Here is a 15,059-nt window from a genome sequence, read left to right on the forward strand (position 1 = left end):
CAGAGACTCCTGACCCCTCAATAACAAGGAGAAATGTTAATCAATTCCTGACCTTCAAGAAGTCACATGTCAGAGAATGTCACAAATGTATTTTGTTGTCTTAAGCTTGTTAAAAATATTAATATAATATATAGTAATTTAGCACTTACATATACTCTCCAACTATTCCTCTTCACAGATTGAAGAAAAAACTTTATTTCCCTGCTGCCTCCTGACCTCCCTCCAGTCAGTCACCTCAGGCTCTCCTTGCCTCCATCAACCTCAAGCTGAAGGAGCTCTGGTGTTGCTGCCATGCCAAAGAACACCAAAGTGACCCAGAGGGAGCACAGCAATGAGCCAGTCACCGAGTCGGTGGCTGACCTGCTGTCCCTGGAGCACCCCATGGACTATAAGAGCAGTCAGATGAGTATGGGTCTGAGTCCCGGCTCTACTGCTCCAGTCAAGGCTCTGATACCTTCCCCTGATCCAGACGCAGAAGACGGCAGACCCGCCTGGAACAACAAGCTGGAGTACATCCTGGCCCAGGTGGGCTTCTCTGTAGGCCTGGGTAACGTTTGGAGGTTCCCCTACCTGTGCCAGAAGAATGGTGGAGGTAGGTAGATGGATGTCTGGACATGATTTTGGCGCATGTTGACACTTCGATGTCTGTCTGAATCACAGAAACATTTTTAAGTTTAGAAACACTTCACAGGATTGGAAGTCTAATTGGGTGAACATTTATACCTCCAGGGTGCTAATTAATTGTTATCAAAGAAATGTTGTGTTTTAATGTTAATACTATTTTTTAGTAAAATCCTCATTGAAATAAGTGGCCGGATGGATGTAGTTATTCTTTATGAATTTATGTGTCAGGGACAGTACACATTACTATTTTATTAAATTACATATTACTGCAATCGTGCCGGTGTTAGCAAACAGGCAAATTTTCAACTGTTGTCCCTCGGGCTGGTTGTGAAATTGGCCAAATAAAGCAACAAATAAAATACAAAACATTTAAAAGAAACATGGATCTCTGAAAAGGATAAAATGCTTAAAGGAGTAAGGCATCGTGTAAAGTAGTACTTGCAAAAGGCATGCAATTATTACAAAACAATGTTAAGCAGAGACAATCAGCACAATCATCACAGGCAGTTAAAAATGAGATTGTTAGGCCTGGGCAAAGGAGGACTCAAATGCAGTCAGGATACCATAAATGCATGCTGTATTCCTTGACAAGGCTGTGGTAATAGCTGGACGTACACAAACATATGATATACTCTGGCAACAAGACAGGGGAAGACGGGGACTATATACACATGAGGGAGGGTGACACAGGTGGACACAATCAGGTAATCAGGGACCACAGCAGACCGGTGATACAGGAGGAAGGGCAAGTGACCTGAAAGGAGAGGAAGATTAATCTTTCAAAATACATTTTAATTTTACAAGGCAAAAAACCCAAGACAGGACACCTCTCACCACGGTGTGACAGAGATGAGAAAAACACATTATATCACAGAAGAGCCAAATGAGAGCAGACAGGGCAAGCAGACATTTACTAGGTATGTTGGCAGGTCTAGTTATGTTTTAGCCAAGTTTTAAGGCTTAGTGCAAATTAACAAATTAATTTAACAAAACTGGAACTTAATAGCATATCACAATTTTGATTTTATCCTTATAATTCAGTGCGAGATTTGTACTTTCCCCATCCACAATCTTGTCCAGGTTACTGTTCGGTGCCTGGCCACTATTTACTGACTAACCCACTAACCCTGTTACTCGTACAAGCAAGCATCTAAACAATTCATCCCAGGACAAAGCAGTGTAGTGACAGTGTCAGCTGACTAAAATGTTGCACTTGTCCAAACTGCCACAGTATCTCAACACCTCCTCCTCTTTGATGAATTGCATCCTGTCAACCAGTAAGCCAACTAATAATTGTCTAAGTCAGAGGAGCAGTCTCTCAGACTTGTGCCGTCAGCAGCTGCAAGAGGAGACCCCCCCCCCCGGGGGTCTTGTATACAGTAACGCTGTGGGACCCTCCTGTTTAGTCTTTATTTACTGTTCTTGCAGGTTTCTAATTCTTATCTCTTTAGTATTATGATTTACTGGTTTTATGGTGCGATGAGAGGGTGGCGATGACTAAGATGGAGGAAGTGGAAGAGTAATACTGATATCCTGGGCTTTCAGACATTGTTGGTTCAACCTTGTGTGGGAGATGTGTGCGTGTGTAAAGAGGGTATTTGAAATGCATGATATAACAGAGCTTTATCATTTTAATCAGTGTGCAGTAATGAGTGTGGACTCAGTGGGAGGTGCTGTATTGTATTGCCTGGGCTTGTTCCAGAGATGGAGGACTGACTGTTTCTGTGTCTTGTCCATCCTTGTTCATTACATCTTTACATCCTGAAGGTTTTCTATTTTCTTCTTTCATAACAAAGATCATCGTAAATAAAACTAACAACAATAAATCACAAAACAAAATGATGTTTTATACATGAAGCTTAATGAAAAGTCCATGGAAACACAAATGGTTAACAAAAGTTTATGTTTGTCAGACCCAGGCAGGAATGAGGACTCAGATGCGAAGGTTCACGGATTTAATAACTTGACGACCAAAAACGTGGAACAGAACAAAAGCCACAAACAAAAAAATCACTCCGCACAGGAGAAACAAAACAAAAGATGCCAGTAATAAAACAAAGTACAAAATAAAAACGCTCCGTCCACGAGGAATAACCAAAAACAAAGTGAACAAAATAATTAATCAAACAAAGACGCCCCAACCAGGAGGAAAAAACAAAAGTCTCAAGAGAATTCAAAAACGGAAAAGTTACTCCGACAAAACAAGGAATACAAAAACCTGAACGTGGAAACAAAGAACTCAAAAGCATGAACAAGGCTGTGGGACAAAACGCTGGATACATTCGACACAAGGTACGAAATAATCTGGCACAGGACAAGGGGGAAGACACAGACTTTATACACATGAGGGAAGGGGAGCCACAGGTGGAAACAATCAGGAATCAGGGAATGAAGTCAAGCCGGTGACACAAGAGGAAAGGCAAGTGACCTGAAACGAGAGGAAAGTTATCTTTCAAAATAAAAACAGGAAATTCACAAGACAAAAACCCAAAGACAGGACAAACCTCACCGCGACGTGACAATGTTAAGTGAAGGAGTTAAGTCGTTAATTTGTACTATCTCACTTGTGTCTCCTGGCGGTATTTGTACGTTAACATTTGTCTTCACTGCAGAGCACAGACAAAAAGTATCAAGTAAAAAATTTTTTTCAGGAAAATAAAATGCCCTACCAGATTGTAATTCACATCTGCAGTCCCTTGGCAGGTCAAAACAAAGAGTCAGCACTGTTACAAACATTACAGAGTAAAACTGCAGTGTGGTAGAAGTTATGAAGCTGTGAAGGCAAAGTGATGAAGGAATTACAACAGGAGGCACAAGAGGAAAGGGTCTCTCCTATGAGGGTCCTGAATGCGCTCAGAAAAGGTCAAGAAATCACCAAAAACATAAGGATTCAGCCTCAGAGGAGCATGAATACTTTCACTGAAATCTGACCATATTGTATCCTTTTTTTATTTCCATGATGACCCTCTCAAGTAGCACACAGTTATGCTTAAAAAACAATGAAACAGAAACACAGTAAGTGGGCACCGGCATGGTGTGCTCAGTAACAGGCAAATATAATACAATAAAGAAAAAAACAATATGTAAATCATACTCTGGTATAGAGTGTATGTTTTGCCAAGGCTTGTATTAATCTGTTAGTATCCTTTAACTGTGTTGTTCTTATCACCAAAGCTACAAGAAACTAATAATGATATTTATCTTCTTGATTTTCTAAAGTTCACAATCTTACGACGTAGTCACAGACATTTTTATTTATATACCTCATTGTGACAATGATGAAGATCTATCTCCTTGAGTCTGAGACGAACCGCATATATTCTGTATTGATATCTCCATGACGTGTCATAAATACTTTCATTAGGCATCTGTTTTTAACCTTAGAAATCCAGGGAGCCAGAAGAAAGATCAAGGTAGTTGAAATGAACATGAATCATCCCATACTGAGCTAGTCCTGATCTCCTCGCCAGCACGTTTTGATTTCCTCTGTTCTGAGTGTCTGTTGCTCAGAATAGACATCAAAGATCGTAGGTAGGCAGCAACACAGAAGGCACTTCTAACGGTCCAGATAATAATACCACTGTGTGACACAACACTCTGTCCATGTCTTTGTTTCCTTTGTCTGCTGCCAGCTCTAATAGCCACTCACGACGTGATCAGTATTTCTGATCAAGTCAAACATCATTTGTTTTCAGCCTGGAAACAGGGTGCACCTCCCGGCTGTCCATCAGTATGAGCATGTCCTCTGTGACTGTGGATGGGTTAGTCACCAGGGTGCCGCTTCGTGTCCTGACGTAAGCAGGACGGACAGACGTGACTTGTTGTCTCTGAGTGCCCACTGCTGTCTCCAATGTCCCTTTTGTTAAACAAAGATGCTCATAAGTTAGAGTGGTGAAGGACAACAAAGAGAATATACTCCAAAAATAGAACCTGACAAAGAGAATTGGTCCTGTCGGCTGTTTCAAGGTTCAAGGTTCAAGGCTCAAGGTTCAAGGTTCAAGGTTGTCTTCTTGTCCCACTGGGGGAAATTTGTTTCACAGCCACAATTCACATATATGCAAAAGTCAAAGACAACATCAGAAATCACAAAAACACATTAAACCACAGAGCTCGGGCAGGGAAATGGAAATCCAGAATATTTGATAAAAATATACAAGAGTGCAAAATGTGCAGATGTGAGAGTCAACATGGGAAGTTAAAGAAATGCAGACAAAGTGCTATTTGCTATTCAGTAAATCAATGGCATAAGGAATGAAGGAGACATGGACCTCTTGGTTCTCCTAACGGGTGCCCTGAAACAGCTAAAGCTTCTCCAGCAGTGGATGGTCCTGGCAGTTTATATATCCTGATCCCTGCTTACCATTAGCTTTAGTCCTTCACGATACATAGATTTCAAGTATTCAAATGGCCAAATTAGCTGTACTCTCTGCAGTAATGCCTCCTTCCTCTGCCCCCCCTCTGTCTCAGGTGCATACCTTGTCCCCTACTTTATTCTCCTCCTCCTCATCGGCATCCCCCTGTTCTTCCTGGAGCTGGCAGTGGGACAGCGGATTAGGCGTGGCAGCATCGGGGTGTGGAACTACGTCTACCCACAACTGGGGGGAATCGGGGTTTCCAGTCTGATGGTAAGTGCAGACATGAGCCTATTAACCTATTAACTCATCACACTGGTCACACTTTACAACATTGCACAATGGTGTTTCTGTTTCTTCATTATTTATTTGTATTTAAATGGTTTCTTTCAATATCCACATAGTTGCTTAACATAGAACAACACGTCAACATTTGTTAATCAGCATTACACAAGAAATTCAGCTGAAGAGGATGAGGTCATTCATTTTGGATGTATTTGGTTATCAACCAAAGTATTGGAAAAAGTGATTTTTTTTTACCTGATCATGACTCATGAAAACTTAAAGGTTCACCGAAGTTGTTTAATTCTCTTAATCTTCTGGAAAACATGTTTGTCCCGTTGTTATGCCCTCTATAGTAAAAGTGCTAATTATAATGTATTTATGTTGTACAGGTCAGTAATAAAATGTAAACATATTACAAGTGACATGAATTCAAGTTGACCACAGCTGCCCTCTTTAAAGTAACCTGTCCCATTAAACTGTGAGTGCCTACCTTCTGATTTATTAATGCCCTACTAATATTTGATGTGTTATTATTAGTGGAAAAACCCACAACATGTTTTTCCCAGTCAGCCATTGAGACTGTAAAACAATAAATAAAGCTACAATTTCAGAAGATACAAGCCAACCAAAGAGGCTTTTGTGGACTCACAAATGACAACCTAAATTGTCTTCTTTATTAGCCTTGAAATGATTGGTCAACCATTAATAAACCTACTGATGAGAATTTATGATCCCTTTTAGAAAACTAGTGCCCGTCTGGACCCGGCGATTGCTTGGTCCCCGGTAGTGCTGCTTACAGAGTTCTTGTGAACTGCTCATCCAATCGACTTCAGACTGGACACTGCACTCCCTTGGGTCCTCAGCAATACACCTGCCAAGTGTGAAGTAGATTGGATGAACGGTTCTTGAGATGTGTAAAGGACACGCATAAAGACAGACAAACACACACACAGAGAGTCCTTGCTTTATAGTTAGATGCCAAAAATGGTTACGTTACGCTATAATTACATGATTACAGCAGGCTTTGAAGAAATGTAATACGTATTTAAGATCCATGTTACTGGATTGGTGTATCTAAAATGGTATTGCTTTTACTTTTAGCTTTTTGACTCAGAGTCGGACATGTGATGTGCAGAGGCAACAAGCGTGCTGTTGATCTCCCCTATGCCGGCTTGTATTATTTCCTCTTGATTTTATAAGGCAAGCGGCAAGTGGCATGCAAAGACCAGCAATGATCACTGTCATAATCTGTCCCCATCATCTGCAGGAGTTACAATGGACCCATCTCATCAGTGTCATCAGCCTAAAACCGTCACTCAGTGATGTACTACGTCTGTCTTTGTGTTTGTCAGTCCTTCTGATAGTGATTTAATCAATATAGTGCCGAAGAGGGGAGGGAGAGGCCTGGCCTGGAGCAGTGAGGCGTAAGGCAGCCCGGATGTGGCACAGGGAGATTCAGCAGCTATAAATACCTTCTCATAGAGGACCCCAGCCTTGGATGCTGAGAGCAAACAGCTCAATAATTCATCCGCAGTCCAACTTAAGCTGTGTGCTTACCGTCTGTGGCCTGACTCAAGCAGAGGCGTTCACCTCGAAAAAACTGCATGCCCTCCCTGTATTGTTTGTTTGTATGTTTGAGATAGTGCTTGTCTTTTTAGGTGTGACAAGTGTTGCTGTTTTCTCTCATTTCCCATCAGGTTTGCGGTTTCGTGGGCCTCTACTATAATGTGATTATCGGTTGGAGCATCTTCTATTTCGTCCAGTCTTTCCAGTATCCACTGCCTTGGGCTGAATGCCCCATCCAGATAAATGGAACTCAAGCCAGTGAGTGCACAACTCAGCTGAAACTATAACAGAGGAGTGCAGCAAAAGACAAGTGCCCATACATAAGAGCTATTCATGGCAAAGTCCTCGACACCACATATAGGAAATATGAACACTGCAGAGTCTTACGAGACAATTCTATATTCAGCAACGTATCATAGCAGATGCACACAGACTGCCCAGTGACATGCAGGGCGGTGCTTAAAGCTGCAGAACGTGCAGTTTTCAGCACATGCAGATTCTGGCAGAGTAAAAGGCATCAGCTTACATTAACATTAGAGGGCAGGATGTCGACTCTGCTTATGATTATGAATGCAGCTGGGATTATGCGGAGCGTCCAACAGGATTCAGATAAGCTGTGCAGAGGTGGAAAATACAGCAACTAAGCAATAAACTGTACCACTGAACAATTGTAGGTGGCAGTAATGTGCCAAGAAACACAACAATTAATCGGCACAGGCAGGGAAGAGGAAGACGACTGCGAGCCCTTTTATTTTAAGAAAATATTCAGTCATTTTTGTCAATTATTAAGTCTGAAAAGTGGTTAAACAAATCTGAGAATTTCAACTCTTCTCCAATACAAATATAACTAATTTCTTCTATAAATCAGTGTCGGCATCTTGAGATAAGAAGGAATAATGCTGCTTTGAATCAAGAAAAGTTTTTCTTGAATTTAAAAATGAAAGTAAGGCTTTCCTGACTCAATAATAGATCAGAGGTGTTTGCAGTTTGAGTCATTATTATAATTTGAGCACACACAACAGGGCACATAGTTTAATTAGCTAAACCTAAGATAATGCTTACACATGAATGCATCAATACACCAATGAATACACTTTAAAAGGAACCTTTCTGCATGATGTGTACCTTACTTTTCAAGTAGGACATTGTGGTTTTCCTACTTTTATTTAAGGAAAATATACACAATTCCTCTTTCCCCACTGGTGATTAACAAAAACATTTATCTGACAGAATTAAAGAATGATCTCAAACTTCCTGTAAAGCTTGTAACTGGATTTCCATTATGTAGTGTGTGTGTGTGTGTGTGTGTGTGTGTGTGTGTAGACTCCACTGTTCATTTCTCTCACCTTCCTTGTTGCTGTTGTTGTAGTCGTGGTGCCGGAATGCGAGAAGAGCTCGGCCACCACTTACTTCTGGTACCGCCAGACTCTCAACATCACCAGCACCATCGACGACACGGGCGGCCTGAACTGGAAGATGACCCTGTCCCTGCTGGTGGCTTGGATCTTGGTCTGCCTGGCTGTCATCAAGGGCATCCAGTCCTCTGGGAAGGTACAGGGTCTCCATGGCTTCACAGCAGGGGCAGAGCATGCAAACTGTAGAGATTACCACACCGCAGACTCTATATAAAGACGAGAGAAGATGTTTAATCTATGATTCCTCCCTATCAGTGAGTGTTTTATTCACTTTGGTTAATGTTTTTCCGTCAAAGGTAAAGCCTCTCGTCAGCACTAGTCTATTTTTGGATTTCATCTTTATTATGGAAGAGAAACACATGCAACATTAATAAGCTTAAAGTGAACCGAGCAAAGACCCATTCAGGATGCAGATGGAAAATGCTTCATTTGGCAACAACTGCAACAACATCCTGTAATCTCGATCCAAAGGGTTAGTCATAAGCCAGAGCACAACATCCAGCCCACATTTTCAATCGCCAAGGTCCGACACGCTGTTTTAAACACTAATTGTAGTAATCCAATTATCATTGTCAGTACTGCAACGATTCCCCGAAATGCTCTAGGAAGGATTTTTTTTACCCATCTCTCCAAAACCTCAAGGAGTCCTCTCCACATTTGCTAAGACTTTACAGATTCAGTGGCAAGCAAAGACAAAGCAGTTTGGGATTTATTCAGTGTGTGAGTGTGTGTGTGTGTGTGTGTGTGTGTGTGTGTGTGTGTGTGTGTGTGTGTGTGTGTGTGTGTGTGTGTGTGTGTGTGTGTGTGTGTGTGTGTGTGTGTGTGTGTGTGTGTGTGTGTGTGTGTGTGTGTGGTCCTCCATGTGTGAGAAAAGCGTGTCCATGGCAACACTGTGTACTAGACTCTCTCTCTCTCTCTCTCTCTCTCTCTCTCTCTCTCTCTCAGGTGATGTACTTCAGCTCTCTCTTCCCATACGTGGTGCTTTTCTGTTTCCTGGTGCGAGGTTTGATGCTGAAGGGAGCGGTGGATGGCATCGCTCACATGTTCACCCCTAAGGTTAGAGAAAATCAAAACTAAAAAACAAGGAACATAGCAATGTGGTTGTCCACAGTGTAATTGTGGTGTGCTGGAGGGGAAATGTAGTCTCAAGCTGCTGTCTCAGTCCTGATCTCTCATTCACTGACTGTTAGCCAAACAGATATATAACATAAGTGAAGCTTGCAAGCTGTTCAGCCGTGGTTGATGGTTGAAGCTGCTTTATCATCAAGGCCATTCACATAAACTGATGCAGAAATGTCATCAATATCCACAATGTTTCATGTGTTGGGGTGATGCTTCCATCTAGTGGTGAATATGTACAATTACATAGAAAAAAAGTAATAGAATCATTACATAAAAACATTGAAATTACATTTTTTTGCTATGAGATCATATAGTGTAGTAGTAAACACCAAAAAGACGCTCCATGGATTTAGTGCTTTTACAATCAACTGTGAGATTAACTTTTGGCCTACGGTGGGATAGAAAATAAGATGAATTACAGGGGGTTGAAATATAAATCAATGTACAAAACAGCTTTTAAATTTAGCCGGTACTGGGCCAGCTGTGGATAGATGGAGTCATCAGTTAGGGTATTTCTAACTAATCTGCTAATCTGACATTTTCCTCCCATTCTTCTCTCAAGCTGGAAAAGATGTTGGAGCCACAGGTGTGGAGAGAAGCAGCCACGCAGGTCTTCTTTGCTCTCGGCCTGGGCTTCGGAGGCGTCATCGCTTTCTCCAGCTACAACAAGCGAGACAACAACTGCCACTTTGATGCAGCGCTGGTCTCCGTCATCAACTTTGTCACCTCCATCCTGGCCACTTTAGTTGTGTTTGCCGTTCTGGGGTTCAAGGCGAATGTGATGAACGAGAAGTGTGTTGTCGAGTGAGTGTGCCATTCTCTTAACAAATGCTACCTGACCAACCTCTCTATTACCTTCAGTCACTAACACACGCTTCTTCTTCTCCACATCTATTTGCCATGTGCAGTAATGCAGAGAAGATTCTGGGCTTCCTAAACACAGGTGTGCTGAGCGGAGAGCTAATCCCACCTCACATCAACTTCTCCCACCTGTCCTCCCAGGACTACGCAGAGATGTACAGCGTCATTAAGACGGTGAAGGAGGACGCCTTTGACCAGATGGGCCTGGACGCCTGTTTGCTGGAGGACGAACTTAACAAGGTCAGAGGGGGAGAATTCACAAGCTCAACTTGAATGTTGAGTATTTCTAAATAATCAGAAGTGTGTTTTATGTAGTTCATGTTTAAATGTTGATACATGACAAGTTGTACTAATATATAGAAATACCAGAGAAAGGGGGGGTTAAAAAATACCATGATGCTAAGCAAAGTAATGTTTCCTCCAGAGCTGCAACAATTAGCCAATCAATCAATACATTTAACAATCATTTAATTTTTTTCGGTCATTTTTCAAGCAAAAAATGCTTTTCTTTGACATATAGTGGTGTAGTGGATGCTATAAACATCACTTTTCTTGCAGTTTACAGTATGACCACCTATCAGCCAAAAAGCCATTGGAATATATAGGAGAGTATACCCACCCATCTACTTAAGAGTACACCCACCTCATGAACTGCATCAACACCACTGGACATATGTTGTTGTTGTTGAAATGTCTTTGGTCAAATAAAACAAGCAACAATCACTTTGGACTCTGAGAAATCATAAGGACCACGGTGTTTCACATTTCTCTTTCTATATTCATTTTATATAATAAGCAACTTATAAATTAAGAAAAGTTTCCTCTACCGAGTTTGTTATTTTCCTTAGCAGCACATTCAGTGTTTTTGCACGGACGATGACTTAACACATATGCAATGTTTTTTGTAATCTTGAACACAAACTCTGATCATCATCCATTCACTTCTCAGAGATGTAAAGGTCACAGGTGTATTGTCAAGGCACCGTCTTTCATACTTTTCTTGTTTTTAACATGATGTATCTCTGGATGAGCACATCACCATAAATGGCTGCACTATAATGAATGAACCGAAAAAAGGAAGTTAGGTGGGTGATTGTCCACATAGGATCACTCGGTTCCATTCAATGCATTAGCCATCATTAACCATCATTAGCCATCGGTAGCCATCATTAGCCCCCATTGACCTCCAGCTTCTTCTCTCCGTCCTCCAGGCGGTTCAGGGCACTGGTCTTGCGTTCATCGCCTTCACAGAGGCCATGACACATTTCCCAGCCAGTCCCTTCTGGTCTGTCATGTTCTTCTTCATGCTGATTAACTTGGGTCTGGGAAGCATGATCGGCACAATGACCGGCATCACCACACCTATACTGGATGCTTTCAAGATCCGCAAAGAGATCCTGTGTGGTGAGCTCACTTACATCAAACTCAGATCACTTGTACTTACTCGTTGTTTGTGATTCTTACTGGATGTTTCTTCTTCTCTTCCTCAGTGGCTTGCTGTGTCATAGCTTTTCTGTTAGGCCTGCTGTTTGTGCAGCGTTCAGGGAACTACTTTGTCGCCATGTTTGACGACTACTCAGCTGGTTTGCCTCTCACAGTGGTGGTGATCCTGGAGAACATCTCTGTGGCCTGGATCTACGGCACAAAGAGGTAACTCGATTAAGACTCAAGCCATATTTGGATAAACTTAATTTTAAGGCAGCACGTAGACATTTGCAGTGTCAATTTGTGAAAAGAAAGCTCTAAGCTGTCTCAAAACTAGCCATGTATGTATCACCTTTATCTCCTTCATTCAAAGGGAAAGTTCACCAAAATCTGAATTATTTTGGCCACGGTAGCAGCTCAAGGGATAACACCTGCGAAATGTCATTCTCATTAGCATCAGCCGCACTTTGTGTTTAGTGCTATTAGAAAATGTTAGCATGCAAACACGCTACACTAAAATGATAACGATTGTGAACATTTCCTGCTAAATGTCAACATTGTCATTGTGAGTATTTTAGTATTTTATTTGTTAGCATGGCTACAGATGCTTTGACTCTGTTTTGGAAAGGGTCTGCGCTTCCCAAACATACCTGGCAGGTGATTGGATAAACCATCCGTCTATCAAACACTAGCCGAAGTAAATCAGGAGAAAAGAGAAAACACCTTTTCCATCGAGAAAAGCCTTCAGTGCTCCATTGCAGCATCTAAGCTGACCTCTTTAGGAGCCACCGTTGTTGATTTGAACAAGCAGTCGCCTCTTGTGTCGTTGTCACCCTTGTTTCACTTTCAGTGCAAGAATTCAGCTGCTGTGCAAGCTAAATGAACACTAAGTCTGTGTCTGGAATCACTCCCTATTGACTATCCAGCTGTTAAGTTTGACGTACCACCCTTTCAAAATACGATTTCCGGGTCCAAATGCTCCGTTGAAACAAAACAGACAACAACCCAGGAGATGTTGTCAATAAGAAAGAGGTAAAATGACAATTACGTTGTTTTTTAACAACTCAGATTGGACCTGGAAATCATATTATGAAAGGGTGTTATGTCACGTCTTAACAGCCGGATATACAGTAGATCCATCCATTAATGGACTCTAGTATTGTGAGCATGTTTGCTCATTGGCATGGCCAACTGGGACACTTAAGTGAGAATTCTCCCCTCGCTTTCTTTCTTTCCCCGACTTCCTCGCAGGTTCATGCAGGACCTGGAGGACATGCTTGGTTTCAGGCCGTACTCCTTCTATTACTACATGTGGAGGTACGTGTCGCCAGCTATCCTAGTGGTGCTCATCGTCGCAACAGTCATTGAGATGTCCGTCAGTCCTGCAGGATACAACGCCTGGGTGGAGGCTGAGGTCAGTTGTTCTTGTTTATGAGTGTTTATACAAAGAAAGAAAGAGAGTGGCAAAGGGTGAAAAAAGATTGAAAGCACAACAGGACTTGCACGATTATTCAATACATTTCCTCCTCCCCTTTCCCCTGTTTGTCTTTTTTTACTTCATACTAATTTTTTTGTTTGTCAGGGCGCAGAGAGTTTCCACAGCTACCCTCCCTGGGCTTTAGCCATGGCCTACTCCCTCATCGTGGTGGCCATGCTGCCTTTGCCCCTCGTCTTCATCGTCCGCCACTTCAACCTGATCTCAGACGGCTCCAACAAACTGTCCGTGTCCTACCGTAAAGGCATGATGAAGGACATCTCCAACCTTGAAGAGCAGGACGAGCAGCGCTTCATACTCAACAAGAACCCCAGTGAAACTCCTTCCCCAATGCCCCCCCAACGTGCTTATCTGGGCCCCGGCGGCACCCAGGAGATGACCAACACCAACTACGGCACCAGCACCAAGACAGGCTACCAGAACATCGGCTCACCTGAGTCTGAGCTATGATCCACTGAGCTCATAGATCCTCCCATCCATTAAACACCAGCCCTGCTCGGAGAGAGGGAGACAGCGTAAGAAAGGGAGGAACAGAGGATGTCAAGAGGCAGAGAAAATCTACTGCAGGTTATTGCAGCGTTCATCACACCTTAACCCCCAGAGCAGAGTCCCTCTATCTCCCCTTTTCTACCCCTACGCTCCTCTTTCCCGCGTTAGGATCCGTACTGCCAACCTGTCAATTCCAGCTGTAATGAAGAGATCATGGGAAGTGAGTCCCACCAGATATGACAACCTTTTCCATCTGTCAACGTATTACAGGGGAAGAGAGAGAGGGACAGAGACAGGAAAATAGGGAGGAATGAAGCTTAGAAAGGTCCACCAAGAGCTAAGATACAGGCTTTGTGTTTGTGTAATAATCTCTGGTCGAGGTTAAGGTGTGTGCAGCGCTAATATGGTTTAGGTTGTACTGAGTGTTCACCAGTTTGGAGAATGGTTATTGGTTATTTTTGACAACAGTTGGATGTTCCTAGATCTAGGAGTCATCCGATTCTGGTTCAATTGTAGAGTGATAGAAAGATTGTTATTTGTGGGGTTAGGATGGAAGGAGACTCAGAAAAAACCCTCTCAGTCATGATTTGCATCACCGTATGAGAAGATTCCTCATCTAGAAAATAAAATAATTACAAAAGCATCCATAACAGTATGTAATAAGTGATTCTGATAGTGTTACAAAACACATTACATCTTTATTGTGCCTATCATGCATCAGCAATAATAACCAGTCTAAGTAGGGCCCTCATGAAACTGTGGATCTCCTTCTTACCCTCCTTTCCCCACTGTTGTAGAATACTGTACAAATGTGATGTGCAATAGTCTGAGATGTCACCGTAAATTGTGTATATACACCACAGTAGTGCAAAAGAGGGGAAACTGTTCGCCTCTTCATTTCTTCTCCATAAGCATCGAAGCACAGGCGCCTGCTATAATTTTTAGAGCATCTCTGAGCCTTAATACAGAGCTGCACATTTCTTTTGAACAACCTTTCTCCTCGGCAAACAAGGCTCCAGAGCCGTCTCTAACTGCACCGCACACGCCATCTCTGTGATGTTCCAGTTGCAGCTCGTCGAGACAAAGCTTTCCCACTTGAATCAAGCATTTCCATTATAATCAGCGCCTTACAAGGGCAGAGGTGGCAGTGCACAAGTAGAGATAAGCAGCATGCTCGTCTGTGTGTTAGAGAGGCAGCCGTAATTGGGAAATGTGAGTTTTCTCCTTGTGTACGTGCAAACGTGCATGTGTGTCATCTGCTGCTGAATGAGAGCTCCTGGTGAACCTGCCTCTTTAAAAATAGAGCCGTGTTACCCAGCCCAGGGGAAGCCGTGGCAACGCACCATGGATACAGATCCTCTTCTGATGTGGAGGAGGAAGAGAGCAGGACACCTTGCTTTGTCTGCTCCACCTGCACGGTTGTTT

The 15,059-nt window shown here is 42.5% G+C and overlaps 1 protein-coding gene across 1 annotated transcript; it reads left to right on the forward strand.

Moving 5' to 3' along the window:
* Positions 1 to 291: 291 nt before the first annotated feature.
* Positions 292 to 13,595, forward strand: slc6a17 (solute carrier family 6 member 17; the record flags this gene model as incomplete). Its single annotated transcript, XM_083919479.1, has 11 exons — positions 292 to 592; positions 5,092 to 5,249; positions 6,959 to 7,085; positions 8,197 to 8,378; positions 9,188 to 9,298; positions 9,927 to 10,168; positions 10,273 to 10,465; positions 11,437 to 11,629; positions 11,716 to 11,875; positions 12,902 to 13,064; positions 13,233 to 13,595. The coding sequence occupies 11 exons, from the start codon at positions 292 to 294 to the stop codon at positions 13,593 to 13,595; spliced, it is 2,193 nt and encodes a 730-aa protein (XP_083775605.1).
* Between the last annotated feature and the right edge of the window lie 1,464 nt (positions 13,596 to 15,059).

The sequence above is a fragment of the Echiichthys vipera genome (assembly GCF_963691815.1).
Source record: "Echiichthys vipera genome assembly, chromosome: 9".
NCBI classification, from domain to species: Eukaryota; Metazoa; Chordata; class Actinopteri; order Perciformes; family Trachinidae; genus Echiichthys; species Echiichthys vipera.